The sequence below is a fragment of the Brachycentrus maculatus genome, unplaced genomic scaffold, assembly GCF_059751285.1.
Source record: "Brachycentrus maculatus isolate JH-2025_06_01 unplaced genomic scaffold, ASM5975128v1 h1tg000258l, whole genome shotgun sequence".
NCBI classification, from domain to species: Eukaryota; Metazoa; Arthropoda; class Insecta; order Trichoptera; family Brachycentridae; genus Brachycentrus; species Brachycentrus maculatus.
Window position 1 is genome coordinate 1,153,900 of NW_028281009.1, and position 24,803 is coordinate 1,178,702.

Below are 24,803 nucleotides of genomic sequence, written 5' to 3' on the forward strand. Positions count from 1 at the left end.
ATATTGTATAAATTGTCATAAAGAACTTTCAGCAAAGAATTGGCAATTTCTTAACGCTATCTGAAATCTTCATGATACGTTTGATTTTTTAAAATGGAATAACCCGCAAAGCCTCTATTTTCATTGGCTTGTCTAAAGGTATGTAGGATCATTAGGATAGGGAAGGTAAATGTGAAAAATACATCACTAAAACCCAGACCAAATGGAAATAAATCTTTACCGGAAACGGAACCCGCGATGCCAGTTTCAGTCGAGCGTCTGCTCGACTACGTCACGGTTGATATTATGATTGTCGCCTGTTGATATTATGATTGTCGGGTTATGGTGCCGTGGTTAGTGTCGCGGACTTTTAAGTCAGAGTTTCTCGGTTCGAACCCACTCTGCCAGAATTTGATACCTATTTCATTAGAGCGGTTTATTATTAAATGAGACGCTTAGTCTCACAGAAATAGTATGAAATTGAAGTATTTTGTTAAATATTAAATATACAAATATTTCTCTTTTAATATATATATATATATATATATATATATATATATATATATATATATATATATATATATATATATATATATATATATATATATATATATATATATATATACATATATATATATTTATATATTAAATAATGTTTCATACATATTTAATGTTTTGTTCAGCTACCTGAGAAACGTGAAAGCGATATGAAGTCCCACACCAACTGCTATAGTAGGCCACATGGGGAAGTAGGCAGGGTAGAGGTCCATCAGGTTCCACATTCCTCGCCAGGAGGATACTCCGAGGGTGCACACGACCACTCCACTGATCAGAGCGTCCGCCGTCGCCCACCATCTCTTCCTCCTTTTCCTCCTTTTCCTCCTCTTCCTCATCGACTTCTCCATCTTCCTGATCTCCTCGTGTCTCTCGCTATCACCTTCTTCAACATCTCTTGTCGCTAGTTCGATCGCTTCTTGCTGATATTGTGGTTCTGTTTGATCACATTCGCAATCCTCCTCGTCCTCGTCTTCATCATTATCTTCATCATTTTCTTCATCATTTGACGACTCACTTTGGGAAAGATCGTTCATCGATATTTCAACAGGTTTTTGAACAACCGGCTTGTTAATGGGTGTATTGTTTAAAAGTTTCGCATTATCGTTATTACACGTTATCGAAGCTTCTGATAAGGAAGCGCAATTTAAAAGTTGGCTGTGCCTATTTAGTTTTTCGTTGCCATTAATTAGTTTGTTTAATCCTGTAGCCAAATCTATCGAATTATTATTATTGTGTTTTCTAATCACTACTTTTACTGACCCTTCTACCAAGGCTTCACTATCACTTATTTTAGTTTTCACTTTTATAGCGTTATTTCCGTTATAAGGAGACATCCTCGTATGTTATTAAATACTATATAGCAATCAAAACAGCAGTCATCCGGGCTATTTTAATTTACATTTAACAGCAATCACCCGGCCTATCATATTTTACATTTAACATAGAAAATAGCCCACGCATTTCGAAATAAAAAATACTGAAGTGTGAATCAAAAAGGTCTCGAGATATTGGGAATGAATGTTCCAGGCGCGCACTCCCTCGGAGCTGAGAGCGTCTGTCCAACTGAAGAAGGCCTTAGAACTGAAGCCTGAACTCGAAGTCATATTTACTACGCATGTACACTCAATTCGTGGCACATGTACCTACACAAATTGGTCAACAAACACAAACAAGAGCCTTCCATCGGAAAATTTATATAACCACGTGAATTGAGTGGTGAAATTTTATTAATCCATCTTTACTTCAGATATAATACATTTAAAATATAAAAAATATAGTAAACTCGTGTTTATATATTTTTTTAAATAAAGGAGGAATAAATAAATTATCATAATTTTTTTTTAATGCCTACATTATTGAGTCCAATCTGTTTTCCTTATCTTACCGTTTGAGCTTTGTTACCTTAATTAATCATCCCATTGAATACTTCTCCTATTGTATTTCTAATCATATGTACTAAGCAAATATTTTTATTCAAGATATATGAACGCTCAACCACGCCCTTAGAGTTAGTGGTTAACGCATTCTGCTACCGTGTTATAGATCTCGGGTACGATTCCCGAGGGGGTCAACAAAAATATCGGTCTAATATTGATTTAAACCGCAGGTTCAATCACCTTGTTTTCATATAATTAACGATCAAGAAAACACTGGGTCGATACGAAGCAGTGACTTAATTAAGGTTTAGAAAATATTATATTAAATATTATAGTTAGAAAAACGGGGATAGAATAATGACTGCAAGCATTTTCTAATTTTATCTTTTCAGTATAATAGAGTGTGTAACAAACTTAGAATTATCCATATGTAAAAGTGATTTATCGATTTCAAAATGAAATTAATTTATTAATTAATGTTTTACTTAGTACATACCACTTTAAATAGTGGTATTTACTAAGTAAAACATTAATAAAAAATGGATAGATTTTATTACAAAGTGACTGCCGAATCAATTTATGATGAAATTAATATAATTAGTTATGTTCCTACATATTATAAGGACAGTTTAAATACTTGTTACCCTAGAGCAGAGGTTCCCAAACTCTTTTATCTCGTAGACCCCTTGCCTTGCCTGATATTGATTTTTATCAAATTCATTAACTTCAAATGTATTTTTGACAGCCGGTATATGTAGTGTTACTCACTTTGAACCACACATGTTAGGTTTTATACATTTATATTTTAAATTCAAATTAAAACATAGACCCCTTGCAAGTTTTCATAGACCCCTGGGGGTCGATATAGACCACTTTGGGAATCACTGCCCTAGAGAGTGACTAGTGTTTTTTCCCAATAAATTCTTTATCGTTGTGTTGAGGCCTTTGAGAATAAGAAATAGTTTAAATAAATTTAATATTTTTCTATTAAACAAAGAGATACATCAAACAAAATCTAACACATACTTGTTTTAACCAAAAGATCTTTGATTATTACGCAATAAAGTTATAATACTTGGTTCCATTACCTATTAAGTCATTAACAATAGAATCTCAATATTAAATAAAGAAAAAAATCACAAATGGATAATATGTAGAAGTGGGTAGACTTGAAATACATCGAATCATTTGCTAATGTTGTATTTGATTGCATAAACAATTTTCTTTCATCATAATTTCACAAATAAATATAGTAAAATAAACCTTTTGCACATTATTTTAATATGTAATCATGTAAATGATGAAATATTTTTTTTTAAATGAAATCGTTGATGATTTTGACGATGTACTAAACAAATATGCTTAAAATGATAATAACCGCAGGTTCTACACTAATGGTCTATCAATCGACAGTTTTTATTGTCTTCTTCTTCTTCTTCTTCTTTTTTAATGGCTTTTCACCTTTCTAGAGTGTCTTAGCCAGTGTCGAGTTATTTTTAATTTACACTTTTTACTCTTGAATTAAAAATATTAGTATTTCTGTTAGTGTTGTTAGTTTTATTAGTAAGTTTGATTGGTAAGTTATTTTACATTTATAATACACCTTTACAAATTTATACAATTAATTTTAAGAAATGTATAAATTATTTTATCTAAGAGTTTGTTATGGGAGGTTAATATGGTTGAGATATTAATAAGAAATGGAACGTAATTAATAAGGTAGACACTGACCGGAGCCATTTAGTCGTAAAGTAACACGTTACGATGCGAGCATTCAGGCAGTCAGTACAGCGAGCCGAGCGCTCCATCCATAGTTTTGGATGCTCGCTGATACTCGCCGCGAGCGATGTTACGACATTATGTTACGACGAAATGCTCCGGTCAGTCTCCACCTTTAATGCTGAAAAGGTCTGAAAAGAAACTCGGGTAGCCGTCATTTAACGAGCACCCAAAGAACATGTGATCCAGTTTTTGATCACCCAAGGTATCTCATTATTTTGTCCTTATTAATGTATTAATTTACAAATTTATTTATATGAGAGTTTGTTAGGGGAAGTTAATAAGGTTGAGATATTAATAAGAAATGAAATGTTAATGCTGAAAAGGTCTGTAAGGAAGCTCGGGTAGCCGTCATTTAACGAGCACCCAAAGAACATGTGATCCAGTTTTTGATCACCCAAGGTATCTCATTATTTTGTCCTTATTAATATATTAATTTAAAAATTTATTTATGAGAGCTTGTTAGGGGAGGTTAATAAGGTTGAGATATTAGTAAGAAACGAAATGTTAATGCTGAAAAGGTCTGAAAGGAAGCTCGGGTAGCCGTCATTTAACGAGCACCCAAAGAACATGTGATCCAGTTTATGATCACCCAAGATATCTCATTATTTTGTCCTTATTAATATATTAATTTACAAATTTATTTATGAGAGTTTGTTAGGGGAGGTTAATAAGGTTGAGATATTAATAAGAAATGAAATGTTAATGCTAAAAAGGTCTGAAAGGAAGCTCGGGTAGCCGTCATTTAACGGGCACCCAAATAACATGTGATCCAGTTTTTGATCAGCCAAGTTATCTCATTATTTTGTCCTGTCCCTGGGTGACTTGTAGGGGAAATAGAACGGGGTCGGTACAATGTGAAGCCCCATAAGAAACAGCACACCATGGACGGATGATGTTCTCAAACGAGATAATTTATTGTCACGTCGGCCTTCACCCTCGTTTATCTCATTACGCGAGTAACGGATATGGTGGCCGAGAATACAATATATCGTCCTTTTCACAATTTTCTTGAGGGTGACGAAATATTTTGCTCACAAATGCTGGATTTTACCCTACTTATTATTTATTTTTTTAATTGTCATTTTTTTTAAACAAAATACATATTTAAATAATACAAAATAGTTGGTAAATATACAATACATTTGAAATATAACGTTTCTACCTCTCTAATAAAGTATGTAGATACTTGTGTTTAGAGAGGGAGTTCGTTTTGCAATTATTATTATTTTTAAACAAATTAAATTAAAATTAAAATTAAAAATAAACAAAATAAATTTAAAATAAAAAATATATTCTTCGGTATGGAGTCTAGGTAGGGGTGAGTCTTTTTTAATTTTTTTATTTTAATTTTAAAGATTTGATAATTTTACTAGTTATTTATATGAAAAAAATAATTATTTTATTATTTAATATGGTTACAAAAGTGCTTTTTAAAATAATTTTAATTTATTTTCTATACATTTCAACTTTTACAATCTTAAAATTAATAACGCAGTTCTCTCCAAATAAAGAGACTTAGCTCTTGTGCTTGGAGAGGGACTTACACTTATATCTTCACAAGTTTTTATTGAGATGGGAATATAGAAGTTTGGTCATTTACAGTTTTTACGACCTTGCATTGGCTAGGTTAAGGATCTTTTTTTATAAAACAAACCTATTTGTGTTCTTTTTATATGTTCTTCTTCTAACCCGTATCTGCACCCAATGGTTCATAGGGCACTGCATCCCATTGACGCAGTTTTATCCAATATGTTTAATCACGTGAAAGCAATGTGATTGATCAGTCCTACGCTTTAGGTGCCAGTGCAGGGTGATATTAATTAGGATTAGAGTAAAAAACATATTATATTATAAATATTTGTGATGTTTTACTCAAATATGTATTTCATTTAATTACCGTGGACTGGTACTGATTTTATAATGGCCACCTTTGCACTGCTACATTCCTTTTTTTTTAATTTTAAACAAAGTTTGTGTATTGTTTAAATTTTTATTTTATTTTAGGAGTATTGGCAGGCGCCGTGGCGTAGTTGGGTAGACGCTCGGCTGCGAAACTGGTGTCGCGGGTTCGATTCCCGCCAATTGCAAAATAAATTCAAGAAAGATTTATTTTCAATTAGTCTGAGTGTCTGTGGTGTATTTTTCACATTTACCTTCCGTATCCTTACTATCCTACCTGCAGACAAGACTCTAATAGAGGCTTTGCGGGTTATTCCTTTAAAAAAAGTATAAAAAAATTCAACCATAATTTTTTTTTGGTTCTTAATTTTTTATTTGTTTTTCACAATGTTAACAATTTTTTGGTTTTATTACTTCAGGAAAATTCATTAAAATCAAATTAAAATAAAACAATCGAATCATTAAATTGCATTTATTAGGTATAATATTCATGTATAATTGGTTTGTATACCACAAAGATTAAAGAGTTATAATGATTTGTAATAGTAATAATAATGTAATACATTAGTTAAGCTTAATAACATTAACAACATTATAATAACGTCACTGTAATATATTATGTTAAAATTGTAACAATACGAACAAGCAAGCTGATCGCAGATTCGAGGTACAAAGAGACAAAATACTTCTTATACAAATAAAACTAATAAAGGCAAATTTTACAGAATATTCAGATTTCTTTAAAGGCGTTTTGATATAGACATAACAATGGGAGATTTTTAAACATAAACCCATAACGAACAGACATGGATTATCCATCGTTCCTGTCCTCTTTTATTATCTTTTTTCAAACTCTTATCCGCACCCGAATGATGCATAGGGCACTGCATCATATAAACGCAGTGTTATCTTGATCGTTAACACATGGAGGAAAGGTGATCAGCCCTCCGCTTCAGGTAACAGTCCAGGGTAATATAGAATAAATATTACAGTGAAAAAATCACTTATAATTATTTGACCCCCCTGGGAATCGAACCCGGGACCTCCAGAACGGTAGCCGAGTGTGCCGACCATTACACTACGGAGGCGGACAAATTTATTATTTTTGGTTGAAAAAATGTACTGGCCGTTTTAAGTTAATATTTTGGTCGTTGGGAATGGATATCAGCTTTATTTTAATGTTGGAACTCAACAATGAGTAGAAAATATGTTTACATTCGTTTGAAACGCTCATGTGTATATGAAAACTAGTAAAAAAAAAGCAGTTACATGTGAGTCAAAAATATAAGTTACACAGTATTTTTAGTATGTACACATATCACCCACTTCTTTCAAGAATGTCAAAAATCATAAAACTTGATATTTCAGGATAACGTTTTTAAAGTTAAAAAAATATAATACAATGTATTAAAAATAAATATCAAGCCACTTATTGAACTTTTTACTGTACAATAGATCTTTTTAGGTAAAACCTGAAGGTTTTTTCTCCATTTGAAAAATATTTAGTATATTTAAAAAAATAATTAAACAATACCTTTTTAGCGGGTAAATATTAAGTTAAAAATATGTCTCTTTTGCTGGGATATAGTACATTTTCTGGGCATTCCGAAAATATACACGACTGAAAATTTACGATTTTTGATTTATGACGTTCTTGAAAGGAGTGAGCGATATGTCTATTTGTATATTTTAACTTAATATTTACCCGCTACGGGTCACAAAATGATGTTCTTGCATTTTGGAGAAAATGTATTGTTTAATTTTTTTTTTTAATAAACTGAATATTTTTCAAATGGAGCAAAAACCGTCAGGTCTTACTTAAAAAGATCTGTTGCAAAATAAAAATTTCAGTAAGTGGCTTGATATTTATTTTTAATACATTTTATTATATTTTTTAACTTTAAAAACGTTCTCCTGAAAAATCAAGTTTTTTGATTTATGACGTTCTTGAAAGGAGTGAGCGATATAGTGAAAAGGTTTCTAAAAATTACTTCAGAAAAAAAATTTGCAGGTGATATCCTGAATTAGCTTGTGAATGGTTTTTATTAGATAAAAATAATAAATAAGTCCTGCAAATGCATGGACTTTCCTACATTCCTATTTAAAAATTTTAAAAAAACTTGTTAGACACTGTGGAGGTTCGGCTTCCATGGTTGATGACGCGTTATACCCTATTAATAGTAAAACATCTAAAGGTTAAAAATGTTTTAAAACCTCCCATTGAGATAATACCATAATTCAAGTTCAGGCATATTGGCTAGAGTATTCACGTACAGTACTATCACAAATATTGCCAGAGATTAAGCAAACATGTACCCTCAAGTACACCCAATCTGAGTAACTCTGAACATTTTTTTCACTTTTTTGCAATTGCACATGTTTTTGTTATGAAAGTTTTAATCAAATACATATGGATGTGGGGACAAAATAGTTAAAACTTCATTTACATACAATTTTTTTAAGACTTTCCTCAATTACCATGCAAATTTGTACTACTAGCAAAAAGTGCACATTTTAACAAAAACATTTATAATTTCTGTACCAATCGTTAGATTATTATGATTTTTTCAATGAATACTCACGACGTAAGATAGCCCTCACTCGAGGCCGTGAAAGTGAAACAAGTGGGCGTTGAAATTATGAATGAGCAAAGAGTGTCTTATTGTGATTCATTCTACAAACATTTCGTATTTATTAAAAATATTCTATTCAAAATGTAACATTTTTACAAATAATAGTGCTTGATTATTTTGTTTTATTTTTAATTTGTAAATTTGAAATTATGAGCAAAACGTGTCGTATTGTGATTCATTATAGAAATATTTCGTATTTGTTAAAACTATTCTCTTCAAAATTAAAAATTTTCACAAATAATAGTAGTAGTAGTCCGTAGTAAATATTATTTTTAAATGAATAGTTCAAATTTGAAATATATAGTGATTTGTGATGTATAATATAGTGATTTGTGCAATCGTTAGAATTGTTTCCAGTACGTAGGGTAGAAAAACCGACTAATTGGTGTTTGGTCGTTTAAGTTTGGCAGCAAAAAGCCGACTAACCGGCTTTTGGTAGTTAATGTGTTAAATTAATGAATTGTACATAAACCAAATATGTACTTTTTTTTATCACTGAAGGACGACCTTCTGATTGATCATTCGACTAAATATGAGTCACAACAGTTCACCGCAGCAGTTATTAGGAAGATAAAAATTGCCAAATAAAATATTTCAGTTCCGTTCAATGTTACCCAGATTGGTTGTTAACCTATCAATAAAATTACTTAATGAACTACTTAAATGCAAGTAAATATTTCAATCCTGTTTGATTGTTAATTAAATTTATAAAACAATTAATCAATTAAATTGTGTACAGTGAACTGACTCAATAATCAATAATGCATAGAAAACAAAAATAAATTATATATTACCCAGATAGTACCTTTTGTTTGAGCACTTACAATACCATCGATATTTTATTTTTAATTTTAAGTAATTATGTAAAATTGTTTGGGAAACAAAGTTAATTAAATTATATTATGTAATATGAAAAAGAAATGGTATTTTGTATTAACAATTAGGTTTTACTAGCTATAAAAGTGCTGTGGTGAAACAAACTACCAAATACCCAATCGAGAATTTAAAAATAAAAAAAAGAATCTATTAATTGTATTAATTAAGTTCTTTGGCAAATTAAGGTGACACATATCTTAATATTTCCCCCGCAAAGTGATATTGTTTTTATGAAGACTATATTTCTGACCCTAGATGATTTAAAAATAAAAAGACAATTATTTTTTGACATCTCATCAAAGATGAAGAAGAATATGGAAGTCTGGGCATTTACGGGGCTTACGACCGTCATAGGTCTCTAGTGAAGTTCTAGTGATTCATGAACAAGGTTTCTAAATTGGTTCATATATATAGAACTTCCAAGAATTTGAGTAGTGTGGTTGTCAATAATGGGTAGAATTGGTGAATGTTACACGTGTGTAAAGTGATCACTTAAACCAGCCTATGACGGTCGTAAGCCCCGTAAATGCCCAGACTTCCATATTCTTCTTCATCTTTGATGAGATGTCAAAAAATAATATGAAAATAACTCCTGTAAATGGAGATAATCCAGATTTTGTGAACAAGTATTTGGACACTCTCAAAATGTTGTAAAAAGACAATCATTATAAAAATCTTTAAAATGAAAATATATTATTTGTATTATGGAGCTAGATCTCTTTTGACACAAGGTCTTCATTTAAATATCACCCGAATCTTTATTTCACACTACGACACTCATTCTCAACCAACATTACAGTAAATGCGGAAAAAACCAACTTATTGTTTTTTTATTTAATTAATTCATGACAAGATTCATAAACGCTAGTTTGAATTCTACATAAAATGTATTTATCGATATTACTCTTAATTATGACATAATTCTTTGGACAGAAACTTCATTAAAAATGTATTACAGTAACAAACCTACATAACAATTTTTTTTTTTTTGTGCGTAACACATGTGCACTCTACATGTGTATATACATATTTGGAAGATCAATGTCGATTTAGAATGTGACTATCACAATTCAAACAGTTTCTTTAATGTCTATTTGAGATGGTGAGTATAAAAGTGGAGCATCCCACACGTCAACAAATGGACTGGAAATTGGGACCTTCCCGTTTGTATCGATAGTTTTATTTTAACCACCCTATCTTCGGGTTATTTTAGTTTTTTTTTTTTATAAACAAGCAAAAAAATCGCAACGTTTGTTGTCACAAAATATTGTCAGGTATGAAACCTGACAAAATTCGTCAGTGTATCCGGTACGCATCAAATATTTTTGGAACAGATAACTTTTCTCGTGCGCGTAGGTCATACGAGTTAGCGCGGAATGGTGAAGAAAAACTGCGCGTATCACGTACATTCGTATGTGTAGGGCGGTTAAAGAACATCTACTGTCAACAGTGTTACAAGGAGTAAAAGATATATCTTTGCAAACATTACCAATATTTGGTATCAGAATATCCAACTGTCCAGTCAAGGTATACTCCAGCTATCCAGATCCACACAAACTACTATCCATTATTACTAATTGTAGGGTCTCATGTTAAAAAGTGTGGAATTTTTTAATTTACAAAGATATGTGGATTTATTTTGTAATATTTTATAATATGTAGTATTTGATTATTTTTAAATTAAAAAATGTAAACATAAGTTATTTGATTATTTGTTCTCGTAGCTTACTCCACTTTTTCCCAGAATGCTTCATTTTAAATATATTATATTCAGAATATTACATTAAGTAACACTATTTTATATAATTTACATATAAATAAAAAAGAACTACTTTATTGATGTGTTTATTTTCTAGTTCCAACAGTACTGCACCTTCATCAGAAAAATAATGTATCAATACAATTGATCATAAAAAATATAAAATTAATGAAAATAAACATTTAAAAAAGCCGTTAAAAATACACAAAGTTTTTATTTTATATTCAAAGAAAAATATTTGAAAAAAATCCTATCATTCACTTGATTTTGTTAATTTTAATTAGTTCGAATAAAAGAAAATAACATATTCCTATGTATGAACAAAATACTTTTGAGGTAAATATAAAATATAAATTTATTTACGTACTAGATATCTAACATAATATGATATAAAATTAAAAATACTTTTGAGTCAAATATTGAATAAAAAATCAGTAATTTAAAATGTGTATACAATAAAAAAAAAGGTTGATAGGTAAGAGGTTGTATTATTACTAATACATGTAAAAAAAAAACTTAGGCTACATAAATACAATATTTGTTTTATGATTGTATATGGTAATGCGGCAAACATCTCACAAGATGGACAGGAAAAGACCCGGAGAGACAATGCTTTTCTAGGAACTAGGATCTGATGACTCAAAGTGCATAGTTTATTATACATTATCACAATATAGATTAACAAGACACCGTATTTATTCACAATGGACAACCTTCAATATTTAGAATTGCCATTATTATTTTTTCATGAAAAGTAATGGAATATTTAGTCTATTTCGGTAAAAGAAAAAAATAATCCCAAGTGGCATTTGAAAATAAATGTACAAATCAGTTGTTAGAGATCCAACCAAAATGGTATAGAGTGATTAGAAAATATCATATAATAAAAGTATGTTGGTCAATAGATTAAAAAGGTTATTTTAAACACTTCAAAAAGTGTGGAAACAGAACCAATTTTTATTTTTCTATACTTTTCTTAAAATTACCAACAGCTAAATACTTTAAGAAACCTCATCCTACCTTCATTAAAAAAGGCATAAAAAATACGATTTATGGTCATTTTAAAACAAAGTTACATTTTAATTATAAAATGGAAAATCACAAAGTTAGTGCTTCAAATATAAATTATATTTTAAAAAGATCTTGAAATAAAAATTGCCACTATAAAAAGGCCACACAGTCCATTGCTTTTGTTAGTTATTCATTTTCAATCAGAGTCAGGGAACTGAATGGAGTACAAAATCTGCATTCGTTGCGGGGACAGGAAAATAGTAAGAAGAAAGAGGAGGACAATGTTGTCTATCTGAGAATAATACCAAATTTATATTCTAGCCATAACAATTGCACTTAAACTAATTATATACATTTTATTGAGAAGAGCTTAAGGCAATAAAAGTGATACATACATTCATAAGGCCAATAATTTTCATTTGTGCTTCTTGAGGTAAGCAGTATAATACATTAAATACAAACAATATTAATATGACCAACATTGACAACGTAAAACACCATTGTGCATGCGGCATCCCTATTTCAAACAACACCCATAGATAACATTTGTAATTTAATATTAAAAAGGTATAGAACTGCCAAAGAATATACAAAAGAATGCGTTATTTGCATTTGTGAAGTATATATTTCAATCCAGCTGATGAACATAATCACTGATACAACATTTTGAAAATGAAACTTAATTGGCATACTTGATTATGTTTGAAATAGACTAAATACATAATAAATAGAATGAATTAATAGAAAGATTTAAGTTTTTTTTTAAATAAATATTTGTGTTTCTATTATTCACACAAATATTTCAATTTCATACTATTACTGTGAGTCTAAGCGGCTCATTATTAGAAATAGGTATCAAATTGTGGTAGAGTGGGTTCGAAATGAGAAACTCTGACTTAAGAGTCCGCAACACTAACCACGGGACCACAACCCGACACTTAATTATTAATTTTTAATTGAATTTTCATCAATTTCCATGTGCAAGTCTAATAGTGCCTTTAAAGGAATATTTTAACTACGATCATGTACAATCAGATGCAGTAAATACCATCCAAGGAATTGATTATTATTTCATTTGGGAATAATAATAATCAAAGCAACTTGCCATTCAACCGGTAGGAAAAACGGTCATTTTCTACAATTTTACAGAAAGTTACTACTAAGGAACAAATATATCATGTAGTTATCAGACAACTCAATTAAGATGGACAGCATTATGTCCAGATAAGGCAATTTTCAATTTCCTTACTTAATGGTTATACATCATATGTTTTTCTTCTAAACCTTATTCACATCCAACTGTACACAGCACTACATTTGACAGATGCAGAGCTAATTTGATCCTTATTTAAAGGCAGGGTGATCAGTCCTGCATTTCAGGAACCAGTTCATGGTATTTAAAACAGTCTTCTTCAAACCCTTATCCGCACCCGGTGGTGCCTAGAGCACTGCATCATATAAACGCAGTTTTATCTTGATCATTAACGCATGAAGGAAAGACGATCAGCCTTCTGCTTCAGGTACCAGTCCAGGGTAATATTGAATAAATAATGGAGTGAAAAAATCACTTATATTTATCTGACCCCCCCCTCGGAATTGTACGGAAGCTGAGCGTGCTGACCATTACGCTATGGAGGCAGACTGGTTGAATTTAAAACAGTACCAAAGTGAAAAACACTAAATTTTTTAATCCCCCGGGAATAAAACCCTGAACCTCACGAATGTTACCACTGCATATCACGGTAAAACCTATTTTTTGGCAATGGTTTATCCCTGCTTCTGGTTATTTATATTAATGCCTTATAATTGGGTGCACAAATACCTTAATAATTAATTGTCGAAACCAACAGTAAAATGTTATTATAAAATGATTGTGTTGTATTGTGACGATGATTGTCCGTTATAATATGTAAAAAAATCTTCCATCCAGCTACCATGATAATATTATATTTAGTTTCATCAGTAGGACGACACAAAGTAACGTGACAAAATTTAAAAATATATTTTCTACAGATAACATAATTGAATGGAAGCAATTTCAAAAGTAAGCTCGATTCAAGTATGAATGTATTTACGATCTAATTTCTTTATCGGCATATAAAATTAAGACATCGTAACTTGCGCTTAACTTATAGATAAGATGTCCGCCTCAGGTTTTAGATTAAGAGAGAGAAAATAATATTTGGCACGATAGACGGTAATGTCAGAGTTGTAAAGATTCATATACGAATATGCAGTTTATACATTGTCGCTGGAGAGCTAAAAGTCAACTACTCATCTCAACATGAGGAAATGATGAGACTAGAAAAATGTTGTCACATTTGATGCAAAATTTCCATCTATACATATTCATTTTTACTCACTTTTAATAGTCAGTTGGAATGAAAGTCTAGTAATCAAGGTAAACTATAAATTATTAGCATTTACGTTTAATGCAGTTTGATAAAAAATTCTATAATTAATAAAATTATATTGAATATGGGTGAAAAGTTTATACTTTTGAAATCACCATCCAACAGCTAATTATAATGGATTTTTAAAACTATTTTCTAGAATTATTTCAATATCTCTAATGAAACTGATCCATATAAAAAAAAAAAGATGAAACGTCTTTATTATTATTGTGATGTCACACACTAAGCACTCCAAATAGGGATTTAAATAGATCAGTCGATTTATAAGTAGTCAAAAAAATTACATATATGCATTTATGTTACAAGGTGGAGCATAGTATAAGATTTTTAAATGACTGAAAAAATAAGTATTTAGATATTGGACGAAATTTATTGTCTCTATATTAAAATACATTTGTGAAAAGTGTGTGGTCACATTAAAAAATATATCCATATATATTTGAAAGATCCATTGAAACACAAGCATTTAAAAAAAATTCATGACAGATTTATTTAAAAGCAATAATTTTTTTCCTTCTACTCGGTCATTCTGCCAATAAAATTTACTCTTAGAATAATCCGACCAGAAGTGGTTCAAAATTTAATGACAAACTTGTGTTAAGTCGAAAGATATTTCATTATAGATATTTAATCAAAAATTAAATAAAAACGATGCTTGCTTTTAAATTAATATTTCGGGTGTAATTTCGAAAAACAATTTACGGCGACATACTCCCTTGCTTAGATGCTTCTTTATACATTTGGAAAACATTAAATACTTTACTGTTCAGTCGTTTCAAAATCACCTGACATTATGCCTCACCCTGTATTTATCATATATGTATGTACTTACTAAAAAACCTAAGGTGAGTGCATAAGTATTGATTTACTGATTTGAAGAAAAATACAGGATATGATGGTTGCTTCATTCTCCGCAGTAAATAAAGTATAAATCAGAAAACAAAAGAGCATAGATTACTTTACTTCAAACAGAGAAGCAAGTAGATATTTATATATATATATATATATATATATATATATATATATATATATATATATATATATATATATATATATATATATATATATATATATATATATATATATATATATATATATATATATATATATATATATATATATATATATATATATATATAAAAATATTATATATATATATATATATATATATATATATATATATATATATATATATATATATATATATATATATATATATGAAATAATTTTTTTTTTTTAATACAGTTGGTTGCATCCTTAAAACTATAGAACGAGTTATATGTATAATGCTAGTTACCCACTTCAAGAGCGAACATGTGATGCTCCACGCAACATACTCTTCTCCAAACATGTTGTAATTGGACAGCTACTAATGTGCTTTGCTCCAATGTATTTGCAGCGCATTCACTGAAGGAGAAATTCTGAGCAGAGTATACATATATCTGCTAGTTGAAATTGCCGAACGCTACTTGTTTGTGGTGGTAGTGAGTAGGCAGCTTTAGTATTGTTATTAATCACTGTCTGAGAGTCTAGATTTCCTTCTCTTGCATTGCTTGAGTGAAGATTCATCGGGTAGCGTCTCCGTTGACCCCTTCTGGCCAGTGTCGATGCACTACAACATATTTTTCGTGTATAAGAAATCATCATAAATCAACAATTGCAGCAAAAAACATTACTATTATGTATATTAAAAGCATTGTTAACTTTATGGTATGGTAATATAACACTCTCCGTATCATTCATCATTCACTTTGTGTAAAAGTGATATTACACAAGGTGAACGATGAATGATAAGAAGAGTGTTTAAAACATTATTCTTTTCAATATGAAATTATTTTATGTCCGGTCTTAAGTGGTGGCAGTCCCGTAAAATGTATTTGACATTAAAAAAGAAATCATTTTGGTAGGAGACAATCAGAGATTTATTGAGAATAAATGTTTTACACTCTGAGCTGACAACGAACTCGCAATATTGCAAGCAAGAAGAGACTCATCATTCCCACTTGCTTTGAGTGTAGATTACTTCTAGACTCCAACTTCTGTCCTTACTAAAGGAATATTTTTTTCTTCTAAACCTTATCTGCACCCAATGGTGCATAGGATGGTATCATACAGATGGTATCATACAAATGCAGCATTATCTCGATTGTTACTTAGATGAAGGCCAGGTGATCAGCCCTGTGGTTCAAGTACCAGCCTGGGATAGTAAAATAAATATTACGGTAAAAAATCATTAATATTTATCTCAACACTCCCTGGGAATCCAACCCTGGGCATCCGGGATGGTAGCTCAAAGCGCAACCATTACATTATGGAGGCGGACAATTTCATTAAGTATTTAGTTACCAAATAGGTACGGCTTAATCTTGTTTACTCCTTATTATACTATTGACAGAAGATAACACCAATTACTTTATTAAGCTAGTAAACATAAGTCACTACTCACATACAAAGTACATGATATTAGAACATTTACTCCTCATGTAGTGAATGATTTTAAAAATTGTTTTTATATCTCTTTAAATTTATTTTGTATTTTTTTTAAATTTCATAAGAATGCAAGTTTAACAAAACTTCTGTTTGTTTTGATCTAAATATATACTAAAAATTGTTAAAAATTGTAATTAGATTTTCACAGTATGAAAATCTAAATCAAAAACTTGTAATTGCATATTTGAAAGAAATTATTGATTATTATTGAAAGAATATATTGATTTAATTTTATGACTAATTGAAACCTAGCAAGAGGATGGATTTAATTTTGCAGTTTGTTCAGTGAGATTTAATTTTGCAGTTATAAAATAAACACTGATTTTGCATCTACAGGCATATACATTTTTTTATTGACTTAATAACTATTTCACCTTCTTTCAAATACAATATCAAATTAGCGTCTTTTGAAAATGTTTCTAGAATGCCAAACAAATGTGACGTTAATAAACAAGTATATGTAGACTCAAAATTAGTGTTTAATTTTTATCCAGTTTCAAATTGATGTTTTTGTTAACACTACTGTCAACTCGGCCCATATGAATTGTAGAAGGAGAATCTAATATTTCAACTGAAGACATGAACTTACATCCAGAATGCTTATACGCTCCCCCGGGATCTGGTCGGGGAACCTCCAAGGCATGCAGTGCGGACGGGGCGAGCTGGCCTTCCATTCGGGGTAGCGAAGCGCCGCCTGGTGTAACTTCTTAGCCATCTTGGGTCCCAGCTCGCGAGTGACGGCATTCACCAGCCACGCGGGCAGACGGCCGCGGGGGTCCGTGCGAGACACGTATGCCACGCGCGCGCCACGCTCTGACCCGCGCACTACCCATCCCGTCACTTGGGATATTGCTCTGAAAAACACATAATTTTCATTTATACATTGTACGATAATCACTCAATATTTAAAGAGAGGTGGTATCATACATGATAAAAATAGTGAAGGACATTGGTACCATAAACCAAGCTAGGACACAAAATGCAGAACCCTCTTCTAGTGGAACAGAAGGTCTGTTGATGACAATCAACAGTCCGCCTTCTCCTGGGGATTTTTACGTGGTTTCCTCCCAGCAATAAGGAAATTCTGAGAAGTTCCTGATTGGCCCACACTAGATTATCCTTCATGTTCCCAACACAGATTAAAATAAAACATCTTTGTTAGAAGAAACAAAATCCACTTAATGATCTCTAAATCTTGTATATAATAAGCAAGGTAAATAATAAATGCAATTTCCATCTAAAAAAAGTGTATTTGTAGCTTCACAAAAAATAATACAAAATAATAATACTCAAAATATTTTATTGTTTGTTAATTTCTGTATGTCTGTGATATTGTACTGAAAGCATTCAGAATTGAATAAATATAGATTCCCAACTAATAATTAAAAAACAATTACCCCGCCCACTTAGTAATGGAAATGTCAGCCCGCATGTTATTGATTTCTGTAAAGGTCGGTAGTGAAGTCATCCGAGGGATGTGGTAAATAATAGATATATCAATTTCAAATAACTACACAAGTGTAATATTTGCTGTAAATATTGAATATTTGTAGACATAATTATTTATTTACATTAATCCAAAATCAATCTGGTATCCTTTTGCTAGTTGCTGGTCGCTAGATTTTTGTTTATAAACTTATGGATTACATTGATATCTTAACGTAGATGATGAAGAATATGGAAGTCTGGGTATTCACAGGGCTTACAATCTGTCATAGGCTGGTTTAAGTGGTAACTCTTAACACGCAATCACTACACTACTCAAATTTCGGAAGTTATATTAATGCTTCAATTGACATCTTCTTGCACATGCTGCTTTTTTGGCACCATCTCTGGTTGAGTTTAGTACGTTTTTATTTTTTTTATTAGCAGTACCTTTATGAAAAAGATTTTTCCAGAATTACTTACATCCTAGGAGATGCCTGAAAACATGAAATTCAATTTTTATTTCTTATATTTTTACCAGTTTTTTATTCACAATATTTTGAGAGTGTGAAAATCTTTTATAATATTATGGATATCATTCGGATTTATGTTATTTAGTCGGATAATTTAATTTAATTTCATCTGTAATGTAAATTTTGTCTCTATTGTTTCACTTGCAATAGCGCATTGAAGATCAAATAGCGGTCAATAATACTTTTTTTTTAAATATATAACGTGGTAAAAATGTAAAAATATTACTCATTTAACATACTAAACAATTCGCTAAAAACATATAATATAAGAAGTACCGTAGAACGGGGCTACTTGAACAATGATGTGTTACTTGAGCCCAGTACAAAAAAAATATTTAGATCTGTATTTTGCAAACAATAATAAATGTATCGACATGATTCATTGTTTCCCTGACAGGTGACACTTATTGTCACGATACGTTCATTATTGTAGACCAAATATACAGATTTAAATTTTTTTATACTGGGCTCAAGTATCACATCAAAGTTCAAGTAGCCCCGTACATTGTACATTGCATTAAAGACATTTATATGCAAGATATAGACGCTTACTGCGAATAGTAAACTGACCTGATGAATCCTTTCCTCGGCGGATAGTTCTTGTGGTAGACAGAGTGGTTGATGATCATCTGTTCGGTTCCGGTGTCTAGCCAGGACCTCTGCAGGACGAAATCTCGGTTCTTCAATGGTGACGGGCAGGACACTAGAAGCGTCATTTTTATTTAAAATTAAAAATTCCAGTAGTGATCATGTCATTAAGAACAGTGTCCGTCTATGGTTGCTTCTCGTTGGAAGGACAAGGTAGAAAGTGAATTAATTAAAGTCCAGGTGTAATTATTTTATTGTAAAACCTTTATACTGTAAATTATTATTGTATCTATTGTATGTTATGTATATAATCTAACAATAAAAAAATAAAAAAATAATAATAAATAAAAAAAATTGTATTATCATGTAAGTATTTCGGCTCAACACAGGCTATGCCTAAAGAGCCATAATACATAAAGTAATAATTTTTTTAAAAAAATGTATGTATCTATGAAATAAATAAAGTATATTTTAAAAATATACTCGACTGCTTTTACCAAACTTAAATTAAAATTTGACTGCCAAATCACATCTAGAGTTAGGCGCGCTTGGTATTTTCTTCTTCTTCTTCTTCAAACCCTTATCCGCACCCCAATGGGGCATAAGGCAATGCATTATATAAACGCAGTATTATCTTGATCATTAACACAAGAAGGATAGGCGATCAGCCTTCCGCTTCAGGTACCAGTCCAGGGCGATATTAAATCAATATTAGAGTTAAAAAGATCACTTAATATTTATTTGACCCCCCCCCCCCGCAAATCGAATCTGAGACCTGCAGAACGATAGCCGAGCGTGCTGACCTACGGAGGCGAACAAATATATTTACTTAGAGATTATAATTTCAAATGAGATTAAAAAAGGGTAATGGAATGGAGCCAAATTATAAAGAGACTATGTAAGTCACATCATAGAGATGACTTTTTGTATTGAGTTTGGACTAGTTTTCTTGTATCTCTTTTTCTGCGATTTTAAAATTCCTTTGACTCATAGAAACTCTCATTCTTATATTAGTTTCACATTTAATTTCAAAACTATAAGTGAACAACTAAATAATAGTGAGTGCAGGACTAACTTGAGACATTGAAACCAAAACTGACGAGTTTTGATTGGCACTTAACTAACCTTATGACATTTTAACATTATACGATCACATAAAGGTTAAATAGATATAAGACATTGTAAATAACGATTAACATGTAGTATCTACCAATAACTTATGTTTTCAATGGATACGCAGATCTGATACGATTCGTTAGACATTTTCACTAAATATTGTTTCATTATTCATCATTTTAATCTAGGTATAACCACTTTAATCAAGTCAATATTAAATAAGTACTCAAATAACCCTCCATAACTAAATTGATTACAACGATAAGTTTTATATTTACTTTTCCCATTAATAAAAAAGATAAAATATATAATCAGATGAAGTAAGTAGGAACTAGTACTTAATCCAGTAATTAAATACATACACAGAATTTTTGATAACAGAGCTCTGCTTCCGCTCTAAAAAAAAAGGATAGTATATTTCATTCAATTTAAATGATAAAATGTAATCATTTAAATTGGTTAATAAATAAAAATTGGCTTACTGACCATTTTTATTTATAATTACAAATGTCAACTATATTTTTAGTAAAAATCTCCGCAAACATACAATAAAAAAAAAATTCTGTCCCTTATCCACAACCAATGGTGCATAGGGCACTGCATGGTATTGACCCAACGTTATCTTGATTGTTACTTACACAAAGGTACGGTGGATCGCTCCTGCGCTTCAGGGACCAGTCCAGGGTAATATTAAATAAATATTAGAGTGTAAAAATCACTGATATTTATTTTCACCCCCCCCCCCTGGGAATCGAACCAGGGACCTCCAGCATGGTAGCTAAACACGCAAGCCATTACACCACGGAGGTGGACAGTAAAAACAGTTGCATCAAAGTTTTAAAATAGATCTTTAAACATTCTATGTTTATCTTGGTCACAAAATCACAATCGGCAGAGACAACCAGACCAGCGATGAGGATAGAAGAATAAATCTCTCTTGGGTGGCTTTTGGAAAGCTTAATTCCACATTCCAAAGCCCCATTCCCAACTCACTCAAGACTCGAGTGTTAAACCAATGCATTCTACCCGTCCTAACCTATGGCGCGGAAACAATGATTCTGACCAAGCAATCCTCCCATAAGTTGCAAGTTGCACAGAGGTGCATGGAGCGAATTATGCTTGGAATAACATTAAGAGACAAAAAAAGGAACGATTGGATCCGACGCCAGACACAAATCTGTGACGTGGTAGAGCGAATTGCTTGGCTGAAGTGGAAATGGGTTGGTCACATAGCCAGAATGACCGACGACAGATGGACGAAACGTGTTCTGGTATGGAGACCGAGGAACCAGAGGCCTCAAGGACGTCCACCGATGAGATGGGTGGACGAAATCAGGAAGTTTGCTGGAAGACAGTGAATGGGGACGGCGCAGGATCGGGAGGAGTGGAGGCGGAAGGGGGAGGCCTTTGTCCAGCAGTGGACCTCAACGGGCTGATGTGATGATGATAATTTAAACATTCTCTTCTTCTTCTAACCCTTCATATTTGGTTAATTTGGGGGACTAAAGGACTCTTACAAAATCCCAGATATTTAACTTACACAAGGTTGTACGAATACCGGTTTTTCCATCATGTATGTCATTTGGATCCTATTAAATACATTTCGCTCCTATATTGAAAAATCACAACTGCGGATTGAGGACCTTCGCTTCTTAAAATTGATAATCAAGTAAAGACGGTGTTGATCCGATGTGGCGCACTATGCACCATACAGATACGGATGGTGCATGGTGGATCAATGAAAAAACTTATCTGCACCTTATGGTGCATAGGGCACTCGGCTGTCCAAACTCAAAACACAGTAAGGGACATTTTGTTGTAGTACATTTTTTTTGCATTTTTGGACTAAGTAGATTTTACTTAGTCCAAAAATGCAAAAAAAACATAAGACAAAAAAATGTCTCTTACTGTGTTTTTAGTTTGGACAGCTGCACTGCATTGGGTCCATGATATGTTTTATTAATTTTTTTAAATACACAGGATATATTTTACTCTACATAATACGGTATTTTAATATTTTTTTCAATAAAGTAAAAAAATTGTGTCGATTAAATTAATAAATAATAAATACACTCTGTGCAAGGCGATTACTAATGGTTTTTTTTAAATGACAATAAAAGGCATATTAGACAAAATAAAATAGTTATAACAACTCGTACAGCAGAAAAGGGATTTCATGCATTAAAAATATATAATGATAAATTAATGTTTACTAATTTTTCTAGGTAATAATTTTTTAACATAGGATTGCCCTCTAATGGAGTTTGCATACGCTTATATTTAGTTTGCAATTAAATTCTTAGTAAGTAAATGTTATACAGAAATAATTGGAAGCACAATATAATTTAGCATTCCAGTAAAAAAAAATGCCTGCAATAATTTTGTTTACACAGGAAGAATTTGTGAAGGGCTAATTCTTTTTCATACCGTGCCATTAAAAACAGTCCTTGGTTTCATTTTTGTGCCCACAATAATAAGCTTGATTTGTTCAAAATTATCAAACTGAACTGAAATGTATTTCTAATCAAAAATATAAAAATGAAATAGTGATTTTCTTAAAAATACGCACAAAAAATATAACAGCTGTTGGGATAGTGAAGGTAAATAGAAAGTCTTACTGGCATAGTATCCCACATCATTGTTGATATTCAGGAATCCGATATCCTCGGAGCTGATCATGTGCGTATCCCACTCCTTGCGGTAGTCAGGATCATGCAGGACATCGTACACGGTGATGGCGTCCACCTCGGTGAGCACTGCTATGATCTTGATCAGCTTGAAGTTGCACTTGTCGTCTGTGGCTTTGGTGAACACCTGGATGTCCGGCTTGTTGTACTCCAGCTTCCAGCCCTCGTGGCTGTCTACCAGCGTCTTGAGCTTGCAGAAGTCGCCGTCCTCCGCCACCCTGACGATGCCGACCTCCATCACCTGCCGCGAGAGAGCTCAGCCGATATCTCCGAGTGCCACCGTGTCATCATTCGTTCCGTTCACTGTCAAATATCGGCACCGAGAAACGTCGCCTCGGCTGCGCCCGCTTTACCCGAGATTAGATACGGTATATCGCGCTCGTTTACGGTTAAACACGACTAAAATCAATAATGAAAAGCGGTGGAACAGAATACTAGAGCATTACAGAACACCGTCTTTATCGGAGTTGAAATTGCAACAGGTTACAGTCCGCAGATTTTCTTTCTCTTTGTTTTTAATGCATTTTTTATCATAAATTTCAATCAACGTAATGTAGTGGCCCGCTAACTTTCAATTGCGCAAACGGTGAACGCTGTTTATTTGATAGCCTTCTCGAAAACCAATGAGTCTTCGATATTCTCTGAACTTAATAATGCATGAAGAAATCGGTCACTATGTACACCGACGAAAAATATAATCCTTATGTCAAAAATATTTCATTTCCCGTAAAAGCGCGCATGCGCATAATATTCATTGTCAGGAAAAACCAAGTAATAATTGTTGATATTTCCTCGAAATGAGTCCAACCAAAGATTATATACTAGTCCAACCATCGAAAAATATATAATGGTAATGAAATTTAAAAAAGTTAAAAACCATAATAAAGAAAACTCGGAATCGGTACCGGTTTTTACTTCCTTGGTGCTTTCACATCTCCTTCGATTTTTTTCCAGCACTCAAGACTCAAAGGTCAAGCTTTCGAATACTGAAAAAAGGTCTAATCCAACAAAAAATAATTGGCGAAGAGAATTTATCGTTTTCCAACTCCTTTTTTAATGCGCCCTATTTGGCTTGGCGCTCTTGTTTTTTGAACAACCACGACTTTCGAAAAGGAAAAATAAAAACATTAATAAAAACAAGAAAACAAATATACCTACATTCGTAATCTGCAAGTCCAATTAAGGTCGCGAGTTTTGTGTGAAACTCGATATTATTACGTATTATGTGTATACTTTGTCGACTAAAATACAGTGAAACAAAATTAGAATGAACTATGTAAAACGTAAAAAGTTATTTAATTGCTTTTATTTATCTGCTTTCGTAATATACTTAGCAGTCAGCACATTTAGATATCATACAATGCCCCATGTTCGATTCGCGAGGAAGTTAAAACAACATATTCATTTATTTTGTATATTAAAAGCATTGTAAACATTGTGGTATGGTTATTTAACACTATCCTTATCATTTATCGTTCGCTTTGTATAATACCACTTTTAAAGAAATTAAGTTAGTCTGTAATACCACTATAAAACAATGTTAGTGGCATTATAACGATTAAAACGATGAGGAGAGAGTGTTTTCAAAATATCATGTTTCAAATATAATATTTTAAATAGATATGTAATTATATTCTTATTATAAACGAACAAGGTAATATTATATCACTAGAGATA

At 31.7% G+C, this 24,803-nt stretch overlaps 1 protein-coding gene across 1 annotated transcript; it reads right to left on the reverse strand.

Moving 5' to 3' along the window:
- Positions 1 to 15,513: 15,513 nt before the first annotated feature.
- On the reverse strand, positions 15,514 to 24,104 carry LOC148305952 (START domain-containing protein 10-like). Its single transcript, XM_088265780.1, has 4 exons — positions 23,058 to 24,104; positions 19,306 to 19,438; positions 17,367 to 17,631; positions 15,514 to 15,899 (listed from the first exon to the last, which is right to left on the reverse strand). The coding sequence occupies exons 1-4, from the start codon at positions 23,362 to 23,364 to the stop codon at positions 15,798 to 15,800; spliced, it is 807 nt and encodes a 268-aa protein (XP_088121906.1). The 5' UTR covers positions 23,365 to 24,104; the 3' UTR covers positions 15,514 to 15,797.
- Positions 24,105 to 24,803: the final 699 nt, after the last annotated feature.